A 12,925-nucleotide genomic window follows, 5' to 3' on the forward strand; every position below is an offset into this window, starting at 1 on the left:
TCCTTCAGGATGAACTGACAAACAAGAGATGGTACTGGGTGTCCAACTGTCGCACAGATCCAGAAAGCAAGGGGTGGAAGTAGGGGTGGCCCCTCTCCCTACCCTCCAGCAACCCAGGTCAGACTTTGTTCTCATCATCTCCATAAGTTTAGGTTTGGCAAATCTAGAGGTCCTGGCTCAAGGGGTAGGGAAGGCTTCCACTGTGGACCACCAAAGTCATGGTGGGCCCCTGTCACTTGTGCTCCTCATGCCGTGAGATCAGCAGGCAGAGCAGAGTGTCCAGGCTGGCCAGGGTACTGGATGCTGGGAATGGAGAAGGGCAGAGCTACCATTACATAGGGTAGGAAGAAGTCTATCTGGAAGTCAGGGGGTTCACTAGGGCCTTTCTAGTGCTCTGTGACCAGTCTTAATTACGACTGGACCACTATGGCAGCCAGAACCACACAAGGGTGTGACAAGCAGGGACTTGGGCTTCATAGGGTGACAGTGTGGGCTGCCTCATCCCGCCCAGCAACTAGAGCGGCAGAAGGCCGGCCACCAGTCAGGGGACCCCAAAAGGGGTTAGGAAGAATAAGTTAATGAACATCAACTTAACCCAGACTAGCTCTAGCTGGTCACCCACCCTCTTCTCCCACACATCGTGGCCAGCATCATCCTGAAGAAGGAGGGAAGTGAACCCAGTGTGAGACGTGGGCAGAGCTGAGTGGGGCCAGGGTAACAGCAGACACTCGTGCACTCCAGTGCGGTGCTGTTACCAAGGAGTCTGATGTTCCTCCCTCCCCAGTGGTGCCAGAGCCTGCTTTGCCTGCACGTGGGGTGCACTCAGAAGGGCTGGAGGTATCTGACAACTGCAGCCCCCAGGTGCAGCCCTTAGCTGTGGACTAATCCGTACAGAGGCATGAGCTCTGCAGCTCTGAGGGGTGACCACCCTGTCTCCAAGCCTCCGTTGGGGATGACCCAGATGCACCCCGGCACTTGGCTCCAGATCCATTTCTGATCCCCCTTCTCTTAGCTGTCCATTTCCCCAAACTTCCCTCTCATGGTCTTGCCCGGGAGTGCTTCCTAAGAAATGACTTATACAAGAACCCCACCTTAAGTGTCTGCTCCGGGAGAAGTCACCTTAGGACTGAGATGAGATTTTTTGCCATTTAATTCTGACATAATGCATTGTACTCAAAGAATATTGCTTTATGATTCAGATTCCTTGAAATTTGTCGAGACAATTTCATATTTTAGCACTTGGTCAGTTTTTACATATAATCTGTGTATGTTTGATATGAATGAGTATCTCATTTTATTTACACATACACACACACACACACACACGTAAAACAAACCTAATAGTCTAAAATATTCTAAATTCTTGTTGGTTTTAGTTCATGTACTTTGGTGCCAAGTTGTTAGATTTGTCAGACACACACAGATTTAAAAGATTCTTGTCTTCCTGGTCAGTTGTTACAATGAAGCTCCCAGGTGACTCTCAGACCACCAGCCTAGAGGACCTTTTGGAAACCACTTTCTTATCCAAGAGAAAGCATTTCCCAAGACAATACCCAATCCCCAACTCCACCTCTGGAGAGGAGCCTCCTTCTTTCCAGGGGCTCCTGGGGAACGCTGGCAAGAGAGAAGGGGCTAACACTCAGGACCTGGAGGCGCACTGAGGAGCACTGCCTGGAAGGAAACCATTCTGGGGCCCTGCAGGAAGGACAGGAAACACTACTTACCGCAATCTCTGTTACTAAAATATCAGTAATACTTCCCAACACAGTGACAAAGTCAAAGACATTCCAGGCATCTCTGAAATAGTTCTGGAGAGAAAAAAGAGCAGTTACTGCTAGAGGCTGGTAAGCGTTCTGCCAGGCAAGGAGTTGCAGGAAGTACCCCTGATCAAGAAAGGAGCAAAGGGACAGATGGGCCACCCAGGGGGGACACCACAGCTGGGTAAGCAAACCCCTGTGGGTCTGGGCAGGTGCAGAACTGAGAGCTGTGTGTCCAAAGAGGAGGAGCCTGGCCCCGCCTGTCTCCAGGAACTGGGCTCGGGGCAGAGCTCAGGCAGCTCAGGGTATTGGAGCAGCCCCTTCCTCAGGAGCCCCCGCAATGTCACATTTGCTCTGGGGGCTTGGGGAATTCCCAGCTCTAAGCTACAAGTCCCTGAAGATCCCCCCTACAGAGAGGGAGCCAGAATGCAGACCACCAAAAGGCCAAGAGGGAGCCAAGGCACCTACCAGCACCCCAAAAGCGATGATCTTCAGCACGCATTCCATGGAGAACATGGATGTGAACACAATGTTCAGGCATTTCAACATTAGCTCATATTCATATGGTGCGTCATAGAACTGCACGGGGAATAAGTGCTATTGGCTGCAGGTTCGGCTGCCCCAAGACACCCCAGCCTTGACCTCCTGCCAGAGCAGAGAACTCCACGCCTGCCCAGGGTAGGGATACCCGTCCCTGCTCTCCCCGTTTTCACCCAGGACACTCTAACCATCTCAGCCCACAGAGAACCCAGGGCATTGGGCTTCTATAGGAATCCCATGCTGACCAGCACGTGATCAGCTGCAACGATGGTTCTCCCTCTCTCTCTCTCTCTCTCTCACACCCCAGCTGGCACCCACTGTCCCCCGTGCTGGGCCAACATACCTTCATCATTAGCACCACTGTGTTGAGGGCGATCATGGCCATGATGAAGTACTCGAAGGGAGGCGAGACCACAAATGTCCATGTCTTGTACTGGAATGACTGCTTGTCCTGGGGCATGTACCGTGTCAGGGGCTTGGCGCTGATGGCGAAGTCGATGCAAGCCCTCTGCCCGGGGACAAAGGAGCACTGAGAACATGGTGGGGTTGGGGGGAACCCCACACTGCAGCACCCACTGAACCCCACACCTGTCTCTTCCATCCTCGCAGGCAGCCCTGACCAGCCACACTCGGTCTCTCCCTGCCCCTGTGCTGGCCACCAGCTATGCGGTGATGAGCGAGTCCCATGCGGAAGGGAAGTCCAGTGGTTCTGCCCATGCTGCCCATCGGGGAGCCCAGCAGAGCATCCAATGCGCACGTGCACATGGGGCAGAAGAGGGAGCCACCCACCTCGTTCTTCTCCAGGCTGCATTCAGACATCACCTTGTCCCCCTGCTCCTGGAAGGTGATGATGATCAAGGCCACAAAGATGTTGACAAAGAAGAAGGGGAAGACCACGAAGTAGACCACGTAGAAGATGGACAGCTCCATGCGGTACCCAGGGCTTGGGCCCTGCTCCTCATAGGTGGCATCCACAGAATGTTTCAGGACCCTGCACCAAGGGCAAACACCAAGTGTCAGGGGGACCCCTGAGGACAGAGCCACGGGAAAGTCAAGACCTGTATCACAGGTGAGGCTTGCATATCTGAGCCCAGAGATGGTAAGAGGAAGGGGATGCTCAACACGGCGGGCCCCAGCCCGCTCCCCAGGACCGCAGTCTCCTGAGGTAGACTACCTTCCCTATAGGGCTTGTTCTCAGGGCTGTTGGAGGGCCATCAAGGGGAGGTCTCCAGGGACCGGAGGTCCTAACCCCAGGACAGGTGGAGGCCCAGGAGTTCTGCCCTGCCCTGCTTACTCCTGGCTCACACCTGCTCATGCCCAGCTCACCAGTTCATACCCAGCTTCACCTGCCTTTAGAAAGCCCTGGGCTCCTGGCACAGCACTGATCCTACCCTCTGAGCGGGGGTCCTCCCAGCCCCAAAGGAAGTCCCCAGTCATCCAGTGTGACACTGAATACATACATCCCTCTGTCTACCCTTAACTGAGGCCAGAAGGGTAGCACAGGGAGACACCAAATAGACCCATCCTCCCTCTGGCCTTCAGCCACTCAAAAACGATTTTCAGGAGATCACTATGCTGTGTACTTTGTCTTAATCTCGTCCTCTTTCCAGGTTGCCCGCTCCTGGAAGGCAGAGCCATGTCTTACCTGGTGGGTGCAAGAGCCTATGGTGTATTTGCTGGAAGACTAGAACACAAACGGATGCAGAGTTTGAGACTCCCTGCCCAAGCTGCCCCTCTGCTCTAGCGTGATCTGCCACAATGAGCCAGTGAGCACTCACATGGGCCACCCTTCTCCTGTGGACACTGTGAACAGTGTCAGCAGAGCCCAGAGCACATTGTCGTAGTGAAAGTCGTATTTCTTCCACTGCCGGGGCTGAGCTTCCACCTCCTCCTTCTCATAATCCAAATACTGACCCCTGGGGATGAGAACATAGACGAGGTCAGAGGTTAGAGACAGAGGGTCCAAACACGCTGATTTGTCTATGGTCAACTGATTTTTGAAAGGGCTGTCCATCCAATGGAGGAAGAACAGTCTTCTCCACAGAGAGAGTGGGACAACTGGGCGTCCACTTGCGAAAGAAGGCAGCTGGGCCCTACCTCACGCCATGTACAAAACTCAACTCAAAATGGACCAGACCTAAAGGTACAAAAGCTAACACTAGAAAGCTGTTAGAAGAAGACACAGGAGGCCTGGAATTAGGGAAAGGTTGTTAGACACAACACTGAAATCATGAGCAGCAAAAGAAAAAAGTAGGTCAATTTGACGTCATCAAAATGTAAAGCTTTGTGCTTCAGAGACATCATCAACACACAGAATGGGACCAAATATTGGAAAATCGTCTCTCTGATAGGAGTTGAATCTAGAATATATAAAGAACTATTATAATCAATTATAAAAAAGACAAATACCCCGATTAATAAAAATGGATAAAATATCTGAATAGGCATTTCTCCAAAGAAGATGTACAAATGGACAATAAGTACATGAAAGGATGCTCAACATCATGAGTCATCCAAGAAATGCAAATGAAAACCACAATGAGATATCACTTTATACCCACTAGGATGGCTATAATTAATTTTTAAAAAGGAAAATAACAAGTACTGGCAAGGATGTGGAGTAATCAGAACTCTCCCACACTGCTGGTGGGAATATAAAATGGATCAGCCATGTTAGAAAAGTCTGGCAGTCCCTGAGACTGGTAAACAGAATCACCACAGGACCCATCAATTCCAGGGTTAGGTATACACTCCAGAGAAATGAAAACATCTGTCCACACAAATACTTCACATGCATGTTCACAGCAGCATCAGTTGTAACAGCCCAAAATGGAAACAACCCAGAAGCCCATCAACAGATGAATGAATAAAGAAACTGTGCCACATCTATAGCACGGAATAACATCCAACCATAAAAGGGAATGATGTTCTGACACACGCTACAGCGTGGGTGACCTCAAAAACACGAAGCTAAATGAAAGAAGTTAGACCCCAAAGACCACATATTTACAATTTCCTGTATATGAACAGGGAAATCTGTTCATATGACAAAAAAATAGATTCATGGGTGCCTAGGGCTAGAGATGGGGAGCTAGTGGGTAATAAAGAATATGGGAGCTTTTTCTGTTTTTTTAACTTATGAAAATGTTCTAAAATTGTGGTGATGATGGCACATATCTGTGAATGTATTAAAAAATCACTGAATTGTATACTTTCAATGGATGAATCACATGAATTACACCTTAGTGAAAACAAAGGCTACCACTAAATGGGGGAAAGGATGGGTCTTTTCAAATAAATGGTGCTGGGTCAACTGGATGTCCATCTACAGAAAATTTATCTTTATCCAAACCTCACCTAACACACAAAAATCAACCGCAGATAGATCCCAGATCTAAATGTGAAAGGTAAAAATAAAACTTTTCGAGGAAAACATAAGAGGACTTCTCCCTGACCTTCAGATAGGTTTTCTGAACAGGACACAAAGAGTACTAAATATAACAGAGATAAATTGGACTATACTACAATCAAGACTTTGTTTTTTAGAAGACATGTTTTAAAAAGTTGAAAGCACCCCACAAAGGAGAAGACGACAACCATAATCCATAGATCTGACAAAGGATGACTACCTAGGACCTTACAAAATCCCTACAAATCAATCAGAAAGAGAAAGACAACCCATACAGGCAAACAGGCAAAGGCTTGCACAGACCCTTCCCAGGGAAAGCTGAGTGTTTGATCACCTGGGGAGGCGCCCAACACCACTGGCTACCACACAGTGCAAATCACACCACAGATAAATGCCACCAGCCCAATGTCAGACAGAAAACACAAGTCTGCCCATGCTGTGGCGTACTGGAGCTCTCATCCGTGTGCAAGAGCGTGATTTTACACACATATTTGGCAGCACCTGCGGAAGCTGAACATAAGCACAGTGCACAACGCTGCAGTCCAACTGTGAGGTCTGCACACGTCCTGGAACTGTGTATGTGTGCTCCCGGCAAACGTGCACTGGACGAGTCACGAGAGCCTCTGACTGGAAACACCCCCGATGTCCACCAGGCCCAGAGGGGTAAGTACGTGGTACCATACTCACACAAGAGACCACTGCATGAACAGAGGCAACTGGGACCCCTGCCTGTGGTGGAGAAGGGGCTGGCCGCACTGCCTTGCTCAGCATCCACACCAGTACCTACCCCAGTGGCCCCCAAGTGTTCCCCGATGTCTATGGGCAGGAAGAACATTCCCTCAGAAGTGGCTGGTTCCTGACTCTGCTGAGGAAAATGAGCCAAAAGTCCTCGGTGTGGCCTTGGGGACAGAGGCACACCCCCAGCTCTCCGGTACACCCCACTCAGGCCGCTCGCCCTTGCCCTCACAGGGCTCCCCGCCCCCGGCCCTGCCTCAGCTTACCGGCAGTCCCTCTCCAGCCCCTTAGACTCATCCGTGCAGTAGAAAAACTTCCCTTTGAAGAGCTGCACCGCAATGACAGCAAATATGAACATGAAGAGCATGTAGACGACCAGGATGTTGAGGACATTCTTCAGCGAGTTCACCACACAGTCAAACACGGCCTGGAGGGGAGGGGGGCTCTGCTCAGAACCTCAGGGCCCTCAGGCCCATGATCGCAGAGGGACCTGCTGCCCACCACCTTAACACAGGAAGCCACCTGCCGCTGCCTCTCCCAGGACTTGTAGAGTGGGTAGGAGGTGCTGGAGGGGGAGGCATGGGCAGATGGGTTCACACTCTTTCCTTTATCCAGAACCTCAGCCACACCTCATCCAGAACCTCAGGCCCAGCCCAGGAGCCACTTCTCAGGACCCCCTGCCCTCCCTGCATCTCCCTCAGGACCCTCTGCGTCTCTCAGAAGCCCCTTCTTTTTTTTTTTTAATTTAATTTAATTTAATTTAGTTTAATTTAATTTAATTTAATTTAATGAGGGGAGGGAAGGGCAGAGGGGGAGAAAGAATCCCAAGCAGACTCTCCACTGAGCACGGACCCTGACGCAGGGCTCCATCTCACAACTGTGAGATCATGACCTGAGCCAAAATCAAGAGTTGGAAATTTAACCACCCAGGCACCCCTCAGCAGCCCCTCCTTCCCCCTACAACAGCTGTTGGTGCTGCTGGGTCAAGGAAGAACCTTCCAGAGCACTATGGAGAGTAAGCTCCCCTTTGGGGAGAGTCATGGAACTGAGGGAGCTGGACCCACTTACACAATGTGTGATCTGAGAAAACAAGTGTGGGTCCTCCCTCCCGTCCCACGTGGGAAGCTACAGCCAGACAGGGTTAGTTATATGGACACACGTGCACTCACAAGACACAGCACACATCCACATTCACGCACACAGGCACGCACATGTAAGCACACTCACATGCAATGCAACCGCCTCCACACAACACACACATGCACAGCACACAGACATGCACACACAGGCCTACACTCACATGTACATGCACAGCCCTGCACGTTGCTCAAGCCCCAACTCCAGGCTCTCACCTTGAGCTTAGGCAGCCGTTTTATGGTCTTGAGGGGCCGCAGGACACGCAAGACTCTCAGGGACTTGATGGTATTGATGTCTTTCCCTTTGGATCCTCTAGAAGGGAGAAGTCACACATGCAGACAGGCAGGGTGCACACCCATGCCCAGTTCCCACAAAGCCTACTGGGTTGCACTCCCCTGTGCATTTTGTCTTAGGCCCCAGGGCGGGGAATACCTAGGAACAGGGAGGCCTCTGCCCTGCAAGTACCACAGGCCACCGCACCTCCTCCTGTGGGTTGCATGACAAAGGCCTCATCTGAACAGACAAAGGCCAGGGCCAGGACAACAGCACCTCGTGTACAGGGAAAGCTGGGCTTCCAGGTGGGAAGAACCCATTCTCACAGACCACATCAGCCATTTCTATGCAGTGGTCCCCTAACACCCACCCCAAACCAGCTTCATCTGGCCGCCATGTTGAGACCAACAATGGGAATAAAGAGGAGAGAAGGGGGCTGGCCCCGGGAATGCAGACCTAGCTCAGGGCCAGCACCTGCAAGCCCACAAGCCATCAGAGCAAGAGCCTTCTGGTAGGGCTGGTTTCTTTGCTTTTCAGTCCTGGTAGAGGAAGGGTAAGGGGAACATGTCTGGATCTCCCTGCCTGTCCCTGCTCAGCTGCTCCCACGCTCCTCCAGATGAGGTAAAACTGAGAGGGAGAGGAGGAGAGGGCTGGTAGGCACGAAGGAAGGGAAAGAGTGAGGCAGAGTAAGAAAGAGAAAAAGTTAGACGAATACCAAGGTGATGTAAGGGACAATGCAATGCAAGGGGTGGACAGAAGAAGAAAGAAATATCAAAGGAAAGAGACAGACACAGACAGGGAGGGAGGCGGGGGTAAGAGCCCACAGACAGACAGACAAGAAAACCCAGACTGGGGGTCAGGAAAAGAAAAGTCCAGGCACCAGATGCAAACTTGGAGATCCAGGACCAGGGGGCCCACATCGGGCCCCTCACAAAGGAAGCCGCCGGAGCAGAGCCAGGTGGCTCCCTCAGGCTGCCAGGGGCCCAGCCGTTGTCAGACTCTGGGGGCTGGCCTTCTCACCAACCCAAAGCCAGGGCAGATATCGGGGGTGGGGGGTGGTCCCCTGAGTGACCTTCATAGACTGCCTAAGGAGGCAATTCTTAGAAGCCAGGCCACACCCCACCCTCAGCAGTGGCTGAGGACTCAGGACTGGGGATCCTATTCCAGCCTGCTCAGAGGTCACCTCCCTCCACGTTCCCAAGGAGCCTGCGCATGGGAAGAGGGGACAGGGCCTCCAGCAGTGTTCTTTGGGCTCCTGCTCAGCTCTAGGGAAAGTGAGCTGTGAGGTCCAGGTAGGATCTGTGGGTTAAGGAGAGCTGGGGAGCCCCAGTCCCTCACATCTGCCCCAAGACCCAGCCAAGGCCTACCATCCAGAACCAGATCAAACTCCCTCTGAAACACCCAGCCTCCAGACCACCGTGTCAGGTGTTTCTATCACCCCAGCATTCTGGACACCTGCCCCCAAACCAGGTTCTTCCAGCAGCCCTGTTGAGACCAGTAGAGAGAGAAGAGGGGGCAGGGCGGGCGGGCAGACACCTGAGGGATGCAGAAGGGAGGGACACTGCTTTGGTTTTGCAGGGGAGGGCTCTCTGCAGGGACAGGCCTCAAGGTGGTCTGTGTTCTGTGTCAAGAGGCCTCATTTCTCGCTTGCCAGCTCAGTGCCTTTCTCCGGCTCTGAGGTCACCGGCTAGACTGTACCCCTTCCCCTGTCTTACTCCTAAGCCCCTGACTGACACTTTATATACAAAGAAATTTGGTGAAGACCCCCAGAGAAGATGCTGGGCATTGCAGGGAGGCAGCTGCAGAGAACAGAGAGAAGAAAGCAAGCCTCTTTGCCGGAGAAAAGACATGGGAAGGTACCTCAGGAAGGTACCAACATCCTGGCAGTCATGGTTACAGCAGCCCCCACCAAGAGCCCTCACTGCCCTCAGGGCCCACATTCCTGGTCTCCAGCACTCACTTGGGGTGCCCTGCTCACTGGGCACCTCCCCAGACCCAGCCCCCAACCCAGCCCCCAGAGGTGAGGCAGCAACGCATGGCCTGGGGACATGGCTCCTGGCAGCATGCACTCTGGAGAGTGGAGGAGGGTGAGCGGAGGTGAGGCGCGGTGGCGAACCGGCCCAGGAGGGGCCGTGCTGGGCTATGATGTGGGGCAGTGTGAGGGGCAGAGGGAAGGCATTACCCCATGAAGCTCCTACCGAGAGTCCAGCAACAAAGAGACAAAGAGAAGAGAGTCAGTGAGGGGGCCTCGCCCTCCCCGAGTGCTCAGAGAAGATGCAGACACGTCCCTCAGATCTTCCTGATCTCTGGGTCTCCTCCGTAGCTCCACCCAAGCCCCCCACACCTGTCCCATGCCCACCACCATGCAGGGTCTGAGGGAGTCAATCCAGGTCCAGCCACAAGGGAGCTGAGTGTCTCCCACTAGGGAGTCAGAGAACCAAAGGTCTAACACTCCGACAGGGGAAGATACCCACCAGTTCTGGCTGACCAAGCGGTGCAGCCGAGGTCAGGGTAGGTGAGTTGTTCTGAAAGATCCAATAGGCAGGCACCAAACAAACCAGAGGCCTGCCCACCCAATGTCAGAACCACAAGCCGTGGCAGGCACAAGTGGGCCTTGAGATGCTCTCAACCCCACACAGCCCAGCTCCAAGTAGACAGCCCAAGGAGGCCACTGGGGCCCCCTCCTTCCCTTACCCCCACACCCACCACAGCTCTGGGACTGCAGCCCAGTCAGACCCAGAGCAGACATGGTACTTACGAGAAGGCAAATGCCACCAGGGCCCCACTGACCACGATGAAGTCCAGAATATTCCATAGGTCCCGGAAGTAGGCCCCAGGGTGCAGGAGCAGTCCCAAATCAATCATCTTCAGGGGAGAAACATATATTAGATGCTGACTATTTCAGAAAGAAAAGCAGGGCCAGGCCCCAGACTCATGGGGTTGGGAGGAAGGATGCCGCTCAGATCAGGTCCCCTGAGGGCCTCAGTGGGCCTTCAAGCCTCAATGCCATTGATCCAAATATCCCTACACGGTCATGACTGGCTGAGATCTTGCCTGGGCTCCCAAATTCCCTGGAGAAGCCCCTCCCCTCGCTGGGCTGCAAGCATACGCCATGCCAGGAAGCTCACGCCCTGCCCAGACCCTCAGAGGGTCAGCTCTCTGAAAGCAGGAGGAAGACCTGGCTCTGCCATCCCTAAAGCTGTGATTTCTGGCAAGCACCTTAATGTCTCCAAGCTTCAGCTTCCATGTCTATAAAATGGGATGACCAAAAAAAAAAGCCTCTCCCATGAGTTTGCAAGAGGAAGTGAAGAAGCAGAGGTGACAGACAGACGCACACACACACACAAAAGTCACAGGCCATAGGCACATCCTAAGCTGCCCTGTAGTCAAAGATGGCACACGTGTGTGCACACACGCGCACGGCCACTTGTCAGACACTGATAAAGGAGCAATGCCGGTCAGCACTCAGAGACAGAAGCGACCACAATGAAATGGTCAGTCTGTAACCTAACATGAAGCACTACAGCTCTTTGAAACAAAAGTCTTCAGCGCCCACTTGCCATGATGTTTGGGTGCTGGGGCCCTCGCTCTTCCCAGCTTGACATCACGAGACAATCCTGAGGGTGGGCTGAGCCCACACTTGCATGTTCCCGGAAGCCTGTAACCCTTGGTAACCCTTAGCGGGGTGGTGGAGACAGGAACGGCACTGGGGTGCTCTCCCAAAGCTGGTGTAACACTGTGGTGAATCTTTGGTGAATTGGCCTCTGCCCTCTGCAACACACATCAGCACACTCACGTGCACGCATTCTCTCACTGAGCACACACCCAGGGCACACCCACCACATGCCCTCATCAGAGGCTACAGGCCCCAGCCCGTGTCAGTCATGAGGGAGGGTGAGCAGAGCACTGGGCCACCAGGGCAACCACGTATCTCACCTTGATCACCATCTCAAAGGTGAAGACGCCTGTGAAAATGTAGTCCATGTACTTCAGAGCCTAGAACCAACAGGAAGGTTACTGTCAAAGGCTGGGCCGACAGCTTGAGCCTGGACAACCTCAGCAGCATCATGCTTTTCCTCCGGGCCTCTGAACAGACAACTCCTTGGCAAGTGTGCCTGTGAGCCAAGCCCCCCCACCCCTGCCCCAGCAGCGGCTCTGGCCCCAGGCACATGCCCGCTCTTCGTCTGCAACTCAGGGCTGGACCAGGAGGTGCCCGCAGACCTTCATCCCCACACCCCACACCTCCAGAGGGAGCAGACAGGACCCTGGCACGGCCCAGTCCCTCCACCACCTGAGGGCCGTGCTCACGTTGTTCCTGGGCGAGTCTGTCCGCACTGGATCCTCAGCAGCCAGGGCAATGCTGCTCAGGGCGATGACCACGAGAATGACCATCTCAAAGTACCGCATGGTCACGATGTAATGGCAGAAGCGGCGGAGCCTGCAGGGCAAAGCACAGATCGCCCGAGGCCCACCGATGAGCTGGGCTGGTCCCCCTCACCGGAGCGCATGCCTGGCCTCTCCCTGCGGAAGGCGTCACACCAGAACCAAGTTCTACTGAGTGTCCCTGTGGTTGGGAGACAGCGGCCAGGTGACCAATGGTGCCTCAGATTCTTGAGCGGGTGTCCCAGGAAGAGGGGTGGGAAGGCTGCAGAAACCCACAGCAGGGGTCAGCCCACGCATTCACCTCCTGTGTGTGTGGACAGTGGTGCCTTCTGCAGATTTACAAAGCCTGTTGGTGGGGGGGAGGGGGTTCCGGGAGGGCTGCTCAGAGAGGACAAGGCTGAACACCAGCACTCCTGTGGACAGCAGGCCTCTCTGGAGAGCTCAGGAAACTTCTCTGGGTCTGTGCTGGCCCGGCTTGACTGGGTCCCCAGAGCTGCATGTGTCTGTCACCTGCCTCCCTGCAGCACCAGGCAGCATTACTGACCACTTTTCTGTTCTGTTCGGGCACATGCCGGACACTGGGGCCCAGTGGTGGACAGGGCACCAGAAAACAGTGTGGACATACACCAACAGGAGGCCCTCAGATGCTCACAAATGCTACAGCACAGCAGCAGGGACCAGGAGGCCTGGG

General features: G+C 53.6%; 1 protein-coding gene across 19 annotated transcripts in view; it reads right to left on the reverse strand.

Annotated features, from left to right (window-relative positions):
* Window positions 1–12,925, reverse strand: part of CACNA1B (calcium voltage-gated channel subunit alpha1 B) — a 181,571-nt gene that overhangs the window by 41,016 nt on the left and 127,630 nt on the right. For 10 of the 19 annotated variants that reach the window (XM_035723560.1, XM_035723553.1, XM_035723547.1 and 7 more), the window contains 11 exons: window positions 12,160–12,289; window positions 11,788–11,847; window positions 10,610–10,716; window positions 10,034–10,045; window positions 7,794–7,890; window positions 6,708–6,868; window positions 4,076–4,213; window positions 3,087–3,288; window positions 2,641–2,805; window positions 2,226–2,336; window positions 1,725–1,808 (listed from right to left, as the gene is read on the reverse strand). In XM_035723560.1, the coding sequence (XP_035579453.1) occupies window positions 1,725–1,808; window positions 2,226–2,336; window positions 2,641–2,805; window positions 3,087–3,288; window positions 4,076–4,213; window positions 6,708–6,868; window positions 7,794–7,890; window positions 10,034–10,045; window positions 10,610–10,716; window positions 11,788–11,847; window positions 12,160–12,289 (1,267 nt within the window). The remainder of the gene's footprint in view (window positions 1–1,724; window positions 1,809–2,225; window positions 2,337–2,640; window positions 2,806–3,086; window positions 3,289–4,075; window positions 4,214–6,707; window positions 6,869–7,793; window positions 7,891–10,033; window positions 10,046–10,609; window positions 10,717–11,787; window positions 11,848–12,159; window positions 12,290–12,925) is intronic. The other 9 variants (XM_035723551.1, XM_035723549.1, XM_035723559.1 and 6 more) reach the window with 2 other exon arrangements.

The sequence above is a fragment of the Zalophus californianus genome, chromosome 13 (assembly GCF_009762305.2).
Source record: "Zalophus californianus isolate mZalCal1 chromosome 13, mZalCal1.pri.v2, whole genome shotgun sequence".
Lineage (NCBI taxonomy): Eukaryota > Metazoa > Chordata > Mammalia > Carnivora > Otariidae > Zalophus > Zalophus californianus.